Below are 19,432 nucleotides of genomic sequence, written 5' to 3'. Positions count from 1 at the left end.
TGGATAATACGTGACGCGTATCGAGCCCGTCTCTCTCCCTTTATGCCCACAGAGGGTTTTATCGATCGGTGTATGGGACATACGTTGTCCTCTGTCTTGGACAGGATGTCAACCTCTCTTTTTCCTCTGATGTCTCTTTCCTGTAGGATTTGGATGTGTCATTGTGATGTGATGTTTGATGTGGTGATGCCACAGTGAGAGGTGGCTGACTGGACACTTCTCCTGGAGTGGATGACTTAATCCGTCACCCTGAGCAGATGTTTATCTCCCCTCCCAACAGGACGGAGACGCAGATGCTGTGTGAATACAAAGATGAACTTGAGAGAACTAGCCTGCTAGTGAATGTGTCTACCACAACTCACCCGAGTTCTCCCTTTTTCTATTTCCACAGACTCTGCAGTTGGGTTGCTATGGCAGCTGTGGCCCCTTCCTACTTCTTCCTGCTGTGTTGGCTGCTGCGAACGGCTAGCTCGGCTTTCCCGGAGGAACCAGGGCCCCTGAACTTCATCCCTACAGAAGGTTTGACCCCTCGCTTTCTCGCTCCTACTCCCTTTTCCTCCGTTGCATTTCTCTCACCCACGACATGATGTGAAGTGTTGGGTTACAGCCAAATGCGCATGGTGATGAATGAGGGGGGAGGCTACGGCGAAGGGTTAAGGTCACGATGGTGGCTGTGGAGATTTCACACAAAACGCGTTGAAGCGTGGGGTCACGCTCGGGAATGAGACCGAAGCCGTGGAAGGGGCTCTCGCATTCGTGACTTTCCCACACATGAGCTCAGACCCTTGAGAGATGCAGCCCCTCGAACGCTCAGACTCTGTGGCTCCGTATCGGCTCTGCAGTCTCCGGCTTAGCCCTGATCTAGATTGACTGCAGTTCAATAATATTGACCGGTGGTTTTCCAGCTAAGTCCAGGCCCTTCTTTGTGTATCAATAATGAACAGCTGAGCGTAGACGTGTCTGACTACTGGGTGCTGCCTATTGGCTAGGCTGCAGTAGACCCAACAGCTGTGGTTTATGGCAGGTATAAGTGGAAACAGAAGTCAGAGGCCCAATCACAGCGGGTCAGAGTGATGCAGAAACCGGAGCAAAGATAAGACATACAGGATAGGAATGAAGTAGAAGAAGAAAAATATAGAAATGAAAAGAAGAAAGCAGACTGTGCTGAGCACATGAAATAATATCAGATAGAAATATACCAGCTTTCCTTAGAAATCATTATCCTATATGTAGCTGTTACACATCTGTGGTACAACATGACTGGAAATGTTTTATTGCTTCCATCTTCGGTTCCCTTCCTCTTCCTCGATGTACAGCACTGATCATTTACCTTTCTGATATTTGTTTCTGTCTTTTTGAATTATCCGAATCAGCCGGCAGAACACGCATTGCCAAACTTGTCAACAAAAGGCTGCGTGTAAATGAACAATCCATCAAAAGTGAATCTCAATCAGCCAACAAACAAAAACTTGTGAATATAATGACATATGGGGTGAAGTTCAGACATCTTTCATTTTCAGATTATTTGTCTACGCTCCCCTCCGTGTCTCGGTACGTTTAATGTAGCGCGTCGGCTGTGCTTTCAAATGCAGATCTCAAATGCATTCTCCACTTCACCTTGAATACCTGTTACTGAGGCTGAACTGTCAAAACAAACTAACACAAAACCACTTTTATGCTGAGTACTTTCGGCAAAGATGGATGTCCTTTTCTGAGAAGCCATTCTGTTTGATTTTCTGACAGTGGTGAGAAGATACCCCGTGTTTCTGGGCCGACCGCACAAAACGTGGCTGAGACAAGAGCCTCTGCACGTCCAGAGGATCCTGCAGGTCAATCGGACGCTCTACATCGGAGCGAGGTACACGACCCACACACACATGCAGACACACGTGTAGATGTACCGATCGGGCGTACCATTCTGACTGCTGCTAGGTGAGGTGAATAACTGGTTATGTCTTCAATGTGGCACCTGTTAGTGGGTGGATATATCAGGGAGCAAGTGAACGTTTTGTCCTCACAGTTGATGTTAGAAGCAGGAAGAATGAGCAAGTTTGAAAAAAGGCCAAACTGTGATGGCTATATGACTTGGAGCTTATAAACTGCAGGTCTTGCAGGGTCTTCTCGGTCCGTAGGGGTCAGTATCTTTTAAAAGTGATTCAATGAAGGAACAGAGGTGAACGGTGCTCCTTGATCACTGTGGATAATGTGCTGAAAGCCAGAATCGTTCAGGAACGATTGAGGAGCACAACGTTGCTTTTGAGGTGTCGACTTGGCTTCTAAATTCCCCAGATCTCAGGAGACTCCACCTCGCAACTTTTGCACACCTTGATGGTCATAATGTTATGCCCAATCAGTGTATACCCTAATGTACATTACGTCACTTACCTGGGGTTTTAAAATCTCTTGAACTGCCTGTTATCACTATATGTGTTACCAAGTAACTCACATCGCCAAGCGCCATCGTCACAGGAAGCAATTTGCATCGATGTAATGACCAGACACATCACGGAAAGTGAGTGACATTTGGTGACTTCATATGTGTGAAACATACACTCCTGACTCAAAGTGAGCAAGTTTAACTTCAGCTGTGTCCAGACAGGAAGCGAGAAGCAGCAGCCTGGTTAACTCTCCGTATCTTATCCCAGTGGCATTCCATTAGCATGAGAATTCCTAAATTTGCCTAAAGAACTACAGAAAAGCGTCCATGTTTTCATTTAAAAAGAAAAAATAGCTCTTTCAGTTTTCATCATGTCTTTCTCATTATATCTTTCAAATCCTCTTCATCTTCCTCCTCCACCACTGCTCTCATCTTTCTCATCTCCACCTCATCCTCTTCCTCCTCACCTGAAGCGCCATCTCCAGAGCCGAAATCAGAGATTTAACCTAAGACAACATGCAGATTAGACACATGACCCTCCGGCTTCTATACCACAGACAAAGAATTGGCTATAACAACAACAGCTGGTTCTAAGCTCATGTTATTCCAGCCAATGTTGGACTGGAGTTTCCTAAAAATCATACGTTCCCTCTGATAAACAGTTTCACTGCTTTAAGAGTTTGTTAGATCCAAAGTCTAACCTTCATGACAAAGACGAATTTCGCGTCACCGACTCATCGACCCAATTTGGACTCCTGGAGAGGTGGATGCTTCACCGCCTCCTACAAACGCCTCCTCAAACGCTGGCCAGAGCGTTTGAGCTAACCTGGGCACCATAAAATATTTAACGTACACATATCAGTTTTTATTCCCAATTTATTGTTAAATAAATTATACACAATATATTTTGTACAAAATATTTAAATTCATAACCAGTAGAAGAAACTCAACCACTATGAGGTGCAGAGTTTCCACAACTTCAAGGAGGTAGATACGAACAAGCAGCTGGCAATACCAAACAGCTGAAGCAACCACCAGTGAGTGCAGGGCAGTGCTGGACACGTGACAGCGTGGTGAATGGAACAGATGGTTAGCTAAACAACCGGCACCTGAAATGTCTGCGAGCACCCAGAAGCCACAAGCGAATCGCTCCCCGTGTGGATACTCCTTAGTGCTAACATCAGGATTCATCTCAGAGGAAATGTGCAAGTACAGCTGAGGCTAAAGTATCCCCAGATGTTACATTAACACATGCAAAAAAGTCAATAGTTTTTGACCGTGAAACATGGCACCACAAAGCCCAGGATGTGTAGCCTGTGGGACCTGCTTGGACCATTAGCCTTTCTTTTAACTTAACTTTGTCTCTTGAGAGACTTAAAGAGACTCGGTGGATCCTAAGCGATCAGCCAAAAGTATCAGGAGACTAACTTTTAGTAGTCTCGAGTCCACTCGCACAGCATAGGAACATAAATACTGAAGAACTGGTGACATTTGGACAATGACGGCAGAACATGACCAGTAAAACATTAGCTAAAGAGATGTGAGAACTGATGTTTTTAGAACACTTGTAAAATTTTCTACATCGATTATTTTATTTACTTCTTACCAGAATATGACATTTTCTTCATTATAACCATTAATGCCAACCTCACACTGATCAAAAAACACTTACAATACCATTCCCTATTAAATGGATTAGCTTGTTTATGTACTGGTTTCACACGAGCCAATTAAACAGTAAATACACTGACATTCACAGTATATTATACTTTCATTTTGTATATTTAAAGCACTCTAAGTCACACACACATTTGTACAGCACTTTATGTTATGTTTTCACACTTTTATCCATCACACACACTTGACCATGGACTGGAAGAGTGGATGACCTGCTCTACGTCCACAGCCACCGCCGCCCCCAATGTGTAATTATTAAACAGCAGATGTAATTTTCAGTCATCGGTTCCTCCTGAAATGTCACGCCTTTCAAATGAAACACATAAAACAACACTGTCAAACACGCTGCACCTGATTCTACGATACTGTTATAATGACAGCTTGGACACACACATGAAGTTAGTAAGGAGTAATTGAGATTAGCTTGCTCGCAGGGTAATAAGCGTCTCCCCTCAGGTTTTAGCATGTATTATTAATCTTCCAAAAGAAGTTTATTGACAAATAAATTAATAGTTACAAGGCAGACCTCTGAGTTAGTAGGAACCTGGCAGACTGGCACAGCTGCTTCGTGTTACTCTGACATCTGTTAGAAGAAAACATGTGTGACAGCAACATGATGCCACCACGGTAGCAGTTCTCCTTCTCAAACAGGAACTCTAGAACTGAGCACATGGAAACGTTATGTAGGCCTGCGCGGAATAGCCTCGCAGCCATGTTGAAAAGATAATCAAGAGCCACGGCTGCGTGCCATCTGTAAACGTTAAGGCAGAAAGATTGAGCGCATGTTATCGTTTTATTGCTAGCTAGTAACGTGTTCCTTTAGCTGTCGCTTTCTCCTGTGGAGTAGCTGCATGTGAGGGCTGATATTTGACCTGACAAATATCAAGTTGAGTGATTTCTAGTTTGTTCTCCGTGTGATGATGGTCCCCATATGCCTGTCAGTCTGCTGAAGGCAGTGATCCTGAACAGATAGTAGCCCCGGTGGTCAGAAAGGCCGGAAGCCCAGTCTCCTCACCTGCGCCACTGCTGTTCAACATCTGGTTCTCCACCGACGCCATTCAGGAGCCGACCTGAAGCAACCGTGCTAAAACAAGAGCATGCACGTTAAGATTTACTGTGCATGTTGTCCAGAAAGTAACACAGTTTGAAACATCCCGAAAGAAGGAGACAGTTAGTTTCTGCATATGGTGCTGATTATTTGCTGTAGTGGAAGGAAGATTGAAGCGGTTTCCAATAAGAGACGCCGCTGTCGTCCAGGAAATGACCCAGTCCCGGCCTCCAGCAGGCCTAACTTCACTGCTGAGACTCGGTAGTAAATATATCAAACTATGTAGCTTGGTTCCAGCCATTCTGTCTGCACCGGGAGGATCTATAAGCACACACATGCACACGGTCGGGCAATAAAACTTCCCACAGACAACTATAGCTACTGCAGTCTGAAGGTCTGCTTTATAACAAGCGGCCATGAAACACTTAAAAAATTAATTTGAATTTACAGCTGTAGAAATTGTTCCTGAACAGGAGGAGAAATCTGATCTGAATGTCTCAACCAACCGGATGATGAGAAAATACTAAGCTTACAGGCGGGGCAGCGGGGGAGGCAAGCAGAGAGAACGTTTCAAGACTATATTTCTATCTTTTTGTAAGTAGCTAATAGTGTTTGTGGCTTCCTGGCGGTAAACGATCAGCCTGGAAAGAAATAGATCCATGCGCAAACGTATTTGTGAGCCAGAGACGGCCCAGCAGGGTGACTGAGTTTTAAAATGTACACTGTATGAATAAGTACCTGTGGTGGCAGGTATGACTGCCAAAAGCTTCGACAGAGTGCGTGGCCTGATAAGACGCCTCACTCATCCCCAAATCCTGTCGCCATTAGCATAGTTGCTCCTCTGACTGCAAGCACTGCTAAATCCCTGCCCCAGACGCCCGCTGAGAGCTGCTACCTCTCCGTGTCCTCTTCCCATCCCCGCTAAATGAAAGTAAACTCTGTATTTGAATGGTGCCTTGCTGCGTTAAGCCCCATTTCATTGCTGTTAAGACGAGCAGCTGTGGATGCTGTGGTCCTCAGCCCCGAGTCAGATCCAACAGGCAAATCCACACAAACATAAACCAATTGGAGAGTTTACCAATTGACAGCATGACTGAAGGAATGACTCAAACTCTTGAATAACTGTTCCACTTGTAAGATATTTGTGCTGTCAGTCTGTGTGCGTGTAGGCGTGTATGTGTGTGTGCGCGCATGTTTTATCTGCACATTCTGCATTACCTGGAGTGGGAAGTGCTAACTTGCTGCCAGTCTGGATGTTTTTTACTGTGTTAGCCCGCTAATGTGACTCTTGAAGTGAACAGGTCAGTTGGCTTGTGGCAGTCAGACAGGGAGAGACTCTACTGAGGCCGGAAGGGAAAGTTTAGTATGTAAAGCAAGCAAGCAATTTATTTATATAGCAATTTCAGACCAATCCAGGCTGGAAACAAAGTGCTGTACACTTGACATGGCAAAAGAACCCGGTACATTAAATTAAGTTTAAAAATAATAATAATAAAAAAATAAAAAAATAATAATTAAAATGAAATAAAAACAATAAAATCAGTGCATTAGATTAAATTATAGCAGGAAAATTAGGATCAAACTGTGAAAAGCCAAGGAGTAAAAATGGGTTTTAAGTAGTGCCGTCAGCGTTAATCTCGTTAAAATGACGTTAACGCCATAACTGCTCGTTAACCTGTTGACGCCATGCAGCCCCGCGATAACTCGCTAACAGAGATTTACCGCGTTAATGAGGTTATGGCTTTAACCTAATCTTAACGAGATTGACGCTGACAGCACTAGTTTTAAAAATGGACAATGAAGGGGCCTCACTAATGTGCAGAGGCAGGTTATTCCAGAGGTTAGGAGCAGCCATAGAGAAGGCCCTGTCCCCTCGGAGCTTCCTCTTGGACCCTGGTACCTCCAGGAGTAGCTCGTCAGCTGACCTGAGAACCCGGGGGTGAGTAAGGATGGCAAGACAGTTAAGCATTTAAAAACAAACTTTGGAATTTTGAAATGAGACTGAGGGTGTCGGTCATAGCAGAGCCGTAATGTTATCTATCTGCATGCTTATTTTGGCCGCTGAATAGCTAAATGTCCTAAATTTAATGTCTGAAGAGGGTCTTTGATCAAACTGTTGCTCTCTCGGTAAAATGCTGATGGTGTGCAGGATGTGGTCTGTGGACACCTGATGTCCCCTCTCTCGCATACTTACACCGGACTCCTCTCAGTCATTCATGTCGGTGTCAGTTCCTCCATTTTTGTTCCTTCACTGCTGTAACTTCTGCTGCACACTGGATTTTCACTCAGAAAAGCAGCACAACACTGCAGCTATGGCAAGAAAAAACATCGTTATCCTTTATTTATCCAAGTAAAAGTCTCACTGAGATTCAAATCTCTTTTCTAAGAGAGACCTGGCCAAGAGGGCAATTTGAGAGGTCTCGACCTTCAGCCTGCTGGTGTTTGTAGAAAGTTCATGAGCTGGTTGAGTAAGAAAATAGTTTCGATTGAGCCTGTGTTGACTTTGAATTACCAGGTCAAAAGGTTTGGAGGCATTTCTAAAATAATAACTCTGGCACGTGGGTATCGTACACGTAGATGAGGCTACAAAGAGACACTTGTTGATTGTGCTCTCAGGAAAACCTATGAGGTGATTTGAAGGCTTAACACACATCCTGCAATATAAACGTGAACTCTTTGCACACCCTTAACTCCAACCTTATGTCACAAGCAGCACACAGAAACCGGCTAACGTGCATGTAAACAAAGAAAAGCATCCAGGCCTTGCGTCAGTCGAACAACCTGAAGTGCAGAAGGAAAGAGAAGCAGCAGTGTAAGTAATTCCTCATGCTCCGCACTACGAGAAACAACAGTGCTGGCTGCCAGCCCCACCGACTCGGAGGCCTTTTGCTGTATTCATCATGCCGAGACGATGCTGAAGCAGCCTGGATGAGATTACGTCTCACTCTCTAGCCCTCTCCGCTGATTTGAGGATGCTTAAACTTTGACCTGTTAAGCAGGGGTACACCAAGCCATTGTTTGGTGATTTTGCACTTCTTCGCCACTTAACAATTCTCCCGCTCTGCTGTGCTGAAAGGGCTGTAATATTCTGACACAGCAACAGGAAGTGAAGATAAATTATTCAGAAGAGGGGTGACCTGCTGGCTCTTGGCTTACCTGGGCTCTTATCAAGCACGCATTCTCACAGCCGCCTCTCTCCGTAAAATTAGATGCAAACACACACAGATACACACTCTCCAGCTCACATGAGCAAGCACTTGTGTGCCTCGCCTTCTGTGAAAGAAATTAGGAGATGGAAGGTAGAGCTGGGTCAGAGATGGATCGATACTGCGGGACTAACATGGCTGTGGCAGATTTACAGATTAGCCACTTCAGAAGAAACCCATGCTTCAGATCTGCCCTGGCCCTCATCAATATGCAAACGTCAGCTGTTAGCTTCTTAGCCTAACTCTGGTTTAGGAGGCATTTTTCAAGGTTACTGCAAACAGCAGACTAAGAGTGCAAAAAAAGAAGTGTTCGGGAAGTCATGAATACATGCATGGTGTTAGGGTTTTGGACCACGTGTGGGCAGCGTGTGGGGGCGTGAAAGCATCAGTGTAACAACTTGATTAAATCATCCATTAATTCAATTTTAGGACTAGAAAAGACTGATAAGCCAAATTTGGGGCCTTGCAGCTGGGTGCCATTTTTCTGTATATATTGGGACAAATGGAAGACACTGTAAAGCTCTTCCTTAATCTCTGTTACTCTTATCAACTTTAAATGAATAAACAGCATTTCTGTGTGTGCTGTGGCTAAATTATACACAAAGCAAACACAGGTTACAAATGCAGATGATGTACTCGAGCTAGCAAAAGAATCCACGTTAGGAAGGAACCGATGTTGCCTTGCTGTTAGCTCTGGATGGAGCTGTGCTGTCTAACTCCCTCTCTGTGTCTCCTTCTCCAGGGATGACCTTTTTCGTGTGGAGCTGGACACCACTGCAGGAGATGAGATGTTTTACAACAAGGTAAGCACCTTCTTAGCAGACACGCATAGCAGTTACAGCCTTTTAGGTGCGCACGTCACTTGTCTCCAAGCTGGAAAATGTCATTTTCCACGAGAGAAATGCCAGGGTAAGCAGCAGTATTTATCCGTGTTTCATTTCATTTATAGAAAAGAACGTGGGAGTCAAACAAGAACGACATCCGGATCTGCAGGATGAAGGGCAAACATGAGGTGAGACGGCGTCTGTCTGTCTTAATCATGCTGCATGAGTCTAAACATCCAACAGATTCAGACTAACTTTAGTCATGTTTGTGTCTTTATTTGCATCCAGTAATTCTCCTTTTAGCTCTGATTTTGTCTCCACTCCCTCCTGGGAAAAGTATCCGGCTCTTGAGCCGATAAATGCTCCGCCGTGTTCTCCAGCTCGACACTGAGCCTGCAGACCTGAGTACTGTGTGTTTGGAGAGGTTTTTTCGCTAAAAGCTGCTCGCTGTGCCAGAGAACAGCATCGAGCAGAAAAGTGACACTCGACCGAAACAGTGGACAAGAAAATCAAAAGTACCCACTTAAAGACACAATAAATCTCAGTGGAGCAGCAGAATCAGGTGGCTCGGTCATTTTTAGAAGACTCTGTCACGTATAAATCACGTTGATATGATTTGATCACAGCAGCTGAAATGGCTCAATCGCTTTTCCAAACAACAGTAGCTCGTAATCCATAAAATCCGTAAAGGGATGATATTAAAAATGGATTTTATTGCTCTGTATGAACTATAAACGATTGTAGCTGAAGGAGACTTTGGACATTGCCTGGTTGGTGGATAGAAACTTAAAGTAAAAGGATTTTATTTAGCATTTTCTCTGTTTTTCACCACTTTTTTTCATATTCTCTGAACTGTTTGTCGTTTCATTTCGTCATTTGCATTTGCGGTAAATTGGAGTGAGTGGTGTCTCTCTGCAGCTTGAGTTGTTTTGCAGCACGTGTGAGCTGCACAGTGGCACAAAGTCCGTAAAAAGCTGTTTAAATCAATCAGCTTCCTTTGAAAAATCCTCAGGCAAGGCTTCAGTTACACTGTCTCTGCACACATGTGCACACATGGGCACAAGCTTTGCTCTCCTAAATTATGGTACATGTTTTACCTTTTTTGCCTGGAGCCTTGGTTTCTCTGTGCCAGTCATCTGATTGTCAGCCGTGCTGGCGCAGCCTTAAGAAGGAGGGCTGTGACCATATTATTGTCCCTGCTCATCCAAGCCGTCACTCACGAGCAAACATGCACATCGATCGGGAGAGCACGCAACGTTAAACTCATCCCACCGTCGTGAGTTAGGCCTGCAGTCTGTGCCCTCGGAAAATGCAGGTGGGCGTCAGGAAGCCGAGGCGGTGAGGAGGGATGGGGTAAAATGTCCCTGCAGCCGGCGGCAGCCCACGCCTGAATACCTCTTATATCTCCGGCACACACACTCAGTCCTTGCCGCTGCTGTCTGCCGAACACACAAACATCACGTATTCGGTGTCTGCGTGTGTGGGTGTATGCAGCTGTGATGGTTGTGGTTGACAGGGGAAACATGGGCTCTGTCCCCTCCAGGCACACAAAAAATGACTTATTTAACACAGTGAGAGAACACCTGACATTAAATCTGTGTGAGACATCGCCAGACAGAAGCACAACGGAGAATAGTGGGACAGAGACAAAAAGCTCGGCACAGAGAAAGGAGGGGGCGAGTGTGGGTCCCTGTTGGCCGGCCCTGCGGAGAGCCGTGGGGCTGACTGAGATATGAAAGGTCTTCTTGCCCCTAATGACTGTGCTGCCTGGTAATGCTGTGAGTCACACGGCAATGTGAGGAAGATAAGAACACTGCCAGGTCCTCTCAGTCAGCTCTCTGGGCTCAGATGCATTTGAAAAGACGTGCGTGTGCGCGCGCGTTTGTGTGTCTGTGTGATTGCATCCAATCATGCACTCACTCCCTGACGGTACGTCTTATATTTGCTGTTAAAATATGACTTGAACGCAGTTATTTTTGTTTCAGTAATTACACTGAAAACAGTACAATGAACATTTTTAATTAACCTTAAGATGCAACATTTTGAAGGTTTTTCTTTTTGAACATATTACATATTCAGTTTCTGTTTTCTGCCAAAATAAGTACAATTATTATAATCATTCGTATTTAAAATGCATTTTAAAAAAATTCTGTAATTTTTTAACCATGCAGAGGCTTCTGTACTGCCTAAGTAATGATATGAAGATATAGCAAAACCACTAACCAAACACGAAATAATTTGTGGCAAACCAAGAGCTTGATAAAGAGAATAGCAGCAGTATTTTTACAGTAAATGCAAACATCCATCCATAATATTTTCTTCCACTTATCTAGATCAGTGTCCTAGGGGGTCAGAGCCCATCCCGGCTGTCATAGAGAGAGAGGCCGAGTGTATCCCGTACAGGTCACCAGGGCTAACACCTGTAGCCAAATTAGAATCACCAGTTAACCTAACTCCATGCATGTCTGTGGGAGTACCTGAAGAAAAGCCTTGCAGACACAGGAGAACATGCAAACTCCTGATAGAAAAGCCCCAGACTGGATTTGAACCAAGGAGGTGACGGTGCTAACCACTGCACCTGCATGGCGTCCACCTGAGAGATCATTTACCGATAAAGTATCTCCATCTGAATTAGCATCGTTAAATACTGTGAAGTCCTATACACACTGTGTGAGTTTGGGCTGTCCCAGACAGAAGACGACCAAGAATCATGATGACATCTTCAGCATCACAGTGAAAGCGGTTCAGATCGGACAGATTTGATGGTCTTTGCAACCAAAATTCCCACCGTGTTACCGTGTTTGACTCTGTGTCGCTTTGACGCAGAAAAAGGAAAGTCTAGTTGTGTTGGGGTAGCAAAAGCTGTTTTACAGTTGTGTCCTTCAGCTGTTGAAATCACGCCGGTCGAGGAGGAGGAACGTGGAAGCAAATAGTGCAGGAGTAATAGGCGGTGTGTTGTAGCCCATCATTTACAGCATTAAACCTGATGTCCTACCACAGTATATCGATGCCTCTGGATTGCAATAAAACGAATATTTATTGCTGAACTTGCACAGTGGTCACATGAACATGAATTCTTTTGGAAACTATTCTCACAGAGTCCACATCCTACGTCAGGGGTGGGCAATTCCAGGCCCGAGGGCCGGTGTCCCTGCAGGTTTTAGATGTGTCCTTGAACCAACACAGCTGATTTAAATGGCTAAATTAGCTCCTCAACATGTCCTGAAGTTCTCCAGAGGCCTGGTAACGAACTAATCATGTGATTCAGGTGTGTTGACCCAAGGTGAGATCTAAAACCTGCAGGACAAACCCTTGGAGCCTGGAATTGCCCACCTCTGTCCTACGTGAACCTGCATGTCAAAATACGGAGAAATAAACAGATCTTTACATGTAAACGTGCAGAATGGAGTCCCTGTGAAGAGCCAAAGTGGGAACATGTTTCCTGGAGTGCATTTGATAAAATAGATAAATGGACACACAGAACAGGAAGTCTTTCCCAGGATGTTCTCCAGCCACAGCGGAAACCCAAAATATTGGCTCACAGTCATCAGACTATAGCTGCTGGACTATTAAACTTGAGTAAATAATTACAGCTGGTGTGCAATTGTGTGTTTTCTGCTTCATTCATTATGACTTTATTGAGCTGAAGGGCTGCCTGGAAAATTTGGGGATTTTTAGATTTTGCAAGGCGGCTTTTGAGCTCAGACAATTATGTTATTTAAAATGCACATATGATGCCACAGTGATGATAAAATGTGCATTACAGTATCAATATGATCTTGTTATATCGGTCTCTGCAGTGTTTACTGAAGCACTTTTGCACTTGATTGCATCAGACCGCCGCGGGCGCGTTTCTTACCCCCTGTTGCCGTTTTGATTGTCATGCTGGAGGTCAAGGAGGATGCCTGAATATTTAACAAAAGAAGAGCCATTTCATGCATTAATGCATGGACACGGTGCAGAGGTTTGGGTAAACATGGATGAGGGATCATCAGCAACACTGTAAATCCTGTACATTTATACACGCCGTACTTTAAAGTCTCTCTCTGCTGCACCTTCCCTCCACCTCACATTTCTTTCTCTTTGTCTCTGTGGCTGCAGAGGCAGATAGAAGAGTGCGGTGCTGGAGGACTGTTGCTGCACCTTTGCTGGCAGCACGACAGGCCTTCTACACTAGATGTCATGCCTCTTATTCATGAGTGCTGTCGTGCTATCCAACAGCACACATTGTTGGCTTAGTTTGGTTCAGTGTGAACAACCACAGGCAGCATAACGAGGAGGTCTTCTCACCGCCGTTACGGTGCGAAAGGACCTTTTGTTTCTCACCTACCTGTACACGAGCACAATCAGGGCTCTGTTGTTTTACGTGCCTCCCTTATCCTCTCCCCCACACCGGTTCCCCTCCTCTCCTCCACTTCACCTCCTGAAAATGTCCCGTTCTGCTCGGGGGGACGGTTGTGTCAGATGTGATACATTCGCCACCTCATAATTGGTTTTGTAATTAAATGTTTCTGCTTGGTTGATCGCGAAGGACATAGTATCTCCCTAATTAGGCTGAAAATTCAATATCCTAATCCTTTCACCTTTTTTTCTTTTCCCGTGTTGACCAAGCTGCTGTCGATGAATGCAACAGTCGGCCTTGTTGTCACTCACTGCATATTCTACCCACATTAGATTTTCCTTTGTCCGCGCTTTCCGCTGTCTCTTTATCTCGCTCGTATTTGCCCTTTTGACTGTCTCTCGCTGCCATTCGCTCTCCTTATTTCCCTCTTTCCTTTCTCTCCTCACAAAAGCAAAGCGCATGAGAGAGAGAAAGAGCACGATGTTGTGGGTGAGACGCTCCCCAGAGGTGGCTCTGTGCCAGCGTATCAGGCTGTGGCAGCATGGGCATGTAGACGCAAACAAAAGCAATACTATATAGTAGATGCTTAAAGAGCGGCCAGGCATCATTATAAGCAGCACTTAGCAAGATTGTTTGATCAATATTGTGTTAATCGTGCTCTCAGAGGAGCTCTGGGTTTGCAGTCATCCGACTGTTTCTGTGTAGAATCATCTCAAGATGTGGTTTTATTGCTTTTTCCCAGCTTAAAACGCTCCAGGTGGACTCATCGTCATCTTTTTTTTCCAACTGGCCAGTGTCTCGTGTTTCTGTGTGTTTTGATTGTACTCAGCGTCCCTGGCCCCACACGCTGCTGTGGACTGCACTTGAGCTCATCACCAAACGTAGGACTTTTTAGGGTCAAAGACGGTGAATATGAAGAAAAGAAGGGTTCGTGGTGCCTTTGGTTTTCATGATGTTTGCAGCATACAGAATCACATTTAATTAGAATTAATCTGGTTTACGTGATCGCTTACTCAGCAGGTCTGCAGCTGGAGAGCTGTGCAAAGGTGATCCAGGTTAAGTGCTACGGTCAAAGACCGAAAAATGTGTGTGTGTGTTTGTGCTTGGACAACCCGGCGAGCTGTAGGTTTTCGCTCTCTGCTCATTTATTCTTGTATCTCTATCATCTCACTTCTTCGTCCTGCTTGTGCGTGCTGTTTGTCTGTGGCCTGTGGTGTGTTCAGTCAGAATTACCATCAAACGCTAAAGAAGTGCTTCAGAGGGATGCGGATTAGCTTTAACATGCTGAGTAAGACCGCAGCACTCTGAACAGCACAGTGCTGCTAATTTGGTAACGCTGTTAATTTATCCTCCGCCCACATGCACACAAACATATACACACACTTTGTTCCTGCCACGAAGAGTCACTCTGTTTCCAGTCAGAATCGTGCATCGGGGATTTTTCTGGAAATGACAGACCTGTTGTTAATGAGTGGGGAAGAGGGTTCGCCAAGGCTTTGTGTGCGTGTGTGTGTGAGTGTATTGTGTATACAGTATATGTGTGTGGGTGAGTTCTGGCTCAATGGCGGCTCTTGGCAGAGCAGCACTCTCTTCTCCCTGGTTGCTAACATCAGGGGACCAGCCAGGCATGTAATGGAAACTTTGGAGATTTAGAGGAGCAGCTTGCTAAATACGACCCCCTGATGTACTGCCTTAGATGGCTCCCATTGTACGAAACATTACTAAACCGGGTCATCGTGATAACTTATTATATTTTATGGGACTATGAAAACTGCTGTGGTTGCTCCTAAAACAGGAAAATGAGCAGAATATTTTACGACCCTTACCTGTTTTGTATTTTGGTTCGAGCAAAGATAGGAATCTTTATTGTAGATGGAGGTAAAACACCTTGTTCTTGAAGTTTGGAGTAAAAAGTGATCGTTAGGAAAAAAACTCTGAGCTGAGGTTTATGCCAAGTGAAAAGGTTGTTATCATCGAAGACTGAGGGCTGAGTTCTGGACAATAGATGAAAAGCACATGCTGAAGGTGGAGCCTCCTCGGTTTTAATGGTGCTTGTTGTTGCGTTGCTGTGGATTCTCTGTGCGTGATTGCTTACAATTATTTTAAAGCTGGTGGATGTGCATATTTCTGTGTCTCCGAGGAAGAGGTTAGCTGTGCAGTGGGAAATGCACTTGCTCTGTCATCGTCTGCAGCGTACAGCTAGCCTGGCTAACATCTGCCTCAAGAGCGAGGAACTGATTAAACCCTGCTGTCTGCCAGCATCTAGTTGATATAAATGTACATTTGCATATGCAAACATGTGCAAACACTTGTGCAGCATCTCTTGGTAGCTTTCCGCACTCTCTTTTTTTCTCATTCCTCTGTAAATTTATCCCTTCATTGACAATTACGTCCATATTTGCACCGAGGCGTGTGCTCCTGTGTAACTCATCTGTGCTGCAGATTAATTTTTCAGAGCACAGGCAGCTCTGCCACTGTCAGTAAGAGGAGCAGGAGAAGGAGGAGGAAGAGAAGGAGGAGGAGGGCTGCAGTCGTCTGGGTCTCGGGAAGGCTTGCCAGCCAGCACAGGTGGCGTTTTGCCTGGATTCTACCCAGGGAGAGGGGATGCACAGAAAAGGGGAGGAGGCATCAGACCGTACAGCACATGGGTTTATATATGATTGTTTAATTCACAGCATGATCCTTTATAATAGGTTTGTGTTTTTTTATTTTAATGTGGAGCCCACAGTAAAACCTTAATCCTGCTGTTGCCTGAATTGGGCTTTGAATAAAAAAAGACTCGTATCTGGAGTGCCAAAGGACTCCCTGGAATAGATGAATGGGGATTAATAAAATGCATGTGTGCAGCACAGGGTGAGTTTGGATGATGTCTGTAAAGTGCAGAACTGAATAGTTAAAATGTTATAAACCTTGTTTTATTCTAAAGTCATGAAATCCTTAATGCTATCTGAACAGCCACTGCCAAGTGAACACATTTGTGCAGCGGTTTGGCTCTTCTGAGTATTCGCTCCCATCTCCGAGATGCTGGCAGTGGGACTGGGTTGTTATTAAGAGTGCTTCATCTGGCTTTGTGATTACAGCTCTGACCAAGCTGACAGACTGCAGCCCCACCGACAAACAGCATGCAAATGATTCTCACACACGAGCCTGCATCTGTGCTGTGATTGTGATGCACGCACACACAAACGTACTCGTCACATGTGTACTTAACTATATGCATCACGCAACACTCTGCGTGTGTGGGAGTGACACGCACACGCCCGCAAGTACTGTGACAGTCGCACTTCTGTTTGTCACATAGCGGCTCAACCATTAGAAATTTGCACCTTGCGCTCGACTCACTTCATGGGCTCACACCGTTCACGTGGAAACACTTCCTGCTTTCCTGTTTCTTTCTTCCCGCTGAAAGACGAGATCCCTGCGGGGAGAGAAGGGGAAAGGTGGGGGAGAGGGTGGAGCATCTGGAATAACACTCAGCCGTCTCGCATATCACTGCTTTCCCTCTGATCTCTTTCACACACATATGTTGGGTATTCATATCTTGTGGGGACATCTAATTGACATGATGCTTTCCCTAGCCCCTTACCTTAACCCTAACCATCAAAAATGAATGCCTAACCCTAACCCTTAGCCTAAACCCAACCTAACCATGAACCAACTGGAACCCTGAGACTAAAACCACATTTTCAGCCTCAAAAATGCCTTCAAACTCGTGGGGACTAGGATTTTGGTCCCCATAAGGATTGTTGGTCCCCACAAGTATAGTAAACTTACCATTTTTGGTCCCCACAAAGATATGAATACACACACACACACCTACACACACACACACACACACCACTGCTCCTCTTTCCATCAACATTAATGTGGGCGGTGGTCTTGAAGTAGACCCCATCTGGCGTGTGTGTGTGTGTGTGTGTCTGTCAGAGCTGGTGCCATCGTGGCTGGGACAGTAGTGTGTTGGGTTGGGGGTTGCTGGCTGCTGTGTATCAGTGATCTACTGTACATCACCACTCACTCCGCGTACTCGGGCGGCTGTGCAAGTGCAAATTGCTGTCAGTCCCTTTTGACTTTTACAGTTAAAGGTCACATCTGAAATTTGTGCTTAGCAACCATGGATGGAAAAATTCCTTCAGGAAATCAGAACATAAAATCGTGACTTTCAGACTCATGCGCTGCCCTGTGTCGTTTTACAGATTTGTTTTGTGTGTAGTGAAAAGAGTTTCAACAAAATCCTTTCTTATAAATGAATAATCTTATTAAGTAGCGTAATAGTGCGTGGGTGGTATAATCAAATATAGCTAAATTACCTCAACTAAATGCGCTCATTATGCGCAATGACACTTTTCAAAATCATATATATGATTTTATATATTAGATTCTAATTATTGATCTATATCTCTTTAATTTTGCAGCTATTGAGTTTGATCACCAATATATTGCTCAGTAGCTTGATCTATAATAATGCAATTAATCTCTAACATAATAAGTAAATAGTATGGAGGGTGAAGTGCAATGATTGCATTCAAAATATGAAGCTGAAAGCAGCAGAACTTGGAAATTAATAAAGTACTCGGTTATTAGTGAGTAGTTGAGCAGAAAGATTAGAAAAGTGTTTCCAGTAATTAAATTAAAAGGAAGTTAAAATAAATAAATAAAGCTGCTCGTTCACCTAAATGCTGCAGGAAAGAGAGTGAAATCTGCACAGTAGCGAACACATAAGCTAACCTGTACGGTTACAGATCTGTGATTAAAATAGTTATCGATCAGAAATGAATAAACGAGAACGCTTAAAGTAATCAATAAGCTGTTGAGATATAAAGTATGATATATAGATATACAGTATGTTTAACATGACAGACATGGCTGAAACAAATAGATGCACTTTACTGGTACATGAGGTCAAATTGAAAACGAAAAATATTAATAAACAGCCTTCTAATGAGCTAAAGATGATCGATAACGTGCTTTAACAGTAAATGAAGAAACATTTTTAGTAGCACAGTATAAATGAATAAAAAAAGCTAACAGTAACAACACAGTATATGTGTAGAGACGCCAACATTTATCTGTATTTGGGACTGTGGGGCAAAAACCGCCATCATGGTGGTGCTGAACTCACGACTGTTCAAAGAACGAAAATGCGACTTGCTGTTATTTATTCGTTACACGCGCTTCACATATTGAGAAATTAGCCTTAAATCTGCCGCTTGTTCTAAAATCCTAAGGCTGCTTTGGATTACCCTCCGTCAATCAACTGCTGTGTGTATGCGTGCGCGTGTGCATGCATGTGTGAAGAGGGTAGACGCCTAAAGTCTCTGCAGGCTACGTTCAGACTGTATCACTGTGATTGACAGCAGTAATGGTGTGATAATTCCACACATCAGGCAGCTGAAAAGCTTCATTTCACAGAGCGGTTTGGCTAATCAGCGTCTGAAAAATAAAGGGGTTTTTTTTCTATTTGCGCCATCATCTGTTCCTCAGACTCACCCCTCCTGCATATCAAGCCTATTCTCTGTATTTCTGTCTTTCTCTCGTGCAGGATGAATGCCGTAACTTCATCAAAGTGCTGCTCAGCAGAAACGGAGGCTTGTTTTTGTGCGGGACCAACGCCTTCAACCCGCTGTGTGCCAACTACACTGTAAGTAAACCCAAGGCGGGTGATCGCAGCCGCCCTACGCCACCACCTGCGAGCGGTCGAGCGCCTCTTAGCTGATAAATAATGTCTATTTTTACAACAGAGTCTCCCTCCTATAGATCAATTAGTGCACTTGTTCAGGTGAGAACGCACAGCTTCATTAGAGCTGTTTGTCAAGCAGTTGAGTCAGTGCCGACTGCCTCCCCACGAGTTATTTATCCTTGTTGTCTGGCAGCTCCAGCGCCTCGTTTTCCTGAGATACAACAGTTGTTATTTCTCGGCGGTTAAACTTTGTGGTCTGCCGAGCTTGTTATCATTGA

The 19,432-nt window shown here is 44.5% G+C and overlaps 1 protein-coding gene across 2 annotated transcripts in view; it reads left to right on the top strand.

Moving 5' to 3' along the window:
• The window catches only part of sema6bb (sema domain, transmembrane domain (TM), and cytoplasmic domain, (semaphorin) 6Bb), a 144,389-nt gene that overhangs the window by 57,232 nt on the left and 67,725 nt on the right, over nt 1-19,432 (top strand). For both annotated transcript variants that reach the window (XM_085151964.1, XM_085151965.1), the window contains exons 2-6: nt 392-519; nt 1,744-1,858; nt 9,051-9,111; nt 9,258-9,320; nt 19,017-19,115. In XM_085151964.1, the coding sequence (XP_085008090.1) occupies nt 392-519; nt 1,744-1,858; nt 9,051-9,111; nt 9,258-9,320; nt 19,017-19,115 (466 nt within the window). The remainder of the gene's footprint in view (nt 1-391; nt 520-1,743; nt 1,859-9,050; nt 9,112-9,257; nt 9,321-19,016; nt 19,116-19,432) is intronic.

This window comes from Neolamprologus multifasciatus, chromosome 23, assembly GCF_963576455.1.
Source record: "Neolamprologus multifasciatus chromosome 23, fNeoMul1.2, whole genome shotgun sequence".
NCBI classification, from domain to species: domain Eukaryota; kingdom Metazoa; phylum Chordata; class Actinopteri; order Cichliformes; family Cichlidae; genus Neolamprologus; species Neolamprologus multifasciatus.
Note: the sequence above shows the minus strand (reverse complement) of the source record. Positions and strands in the feature narration are given on the sequence as shown.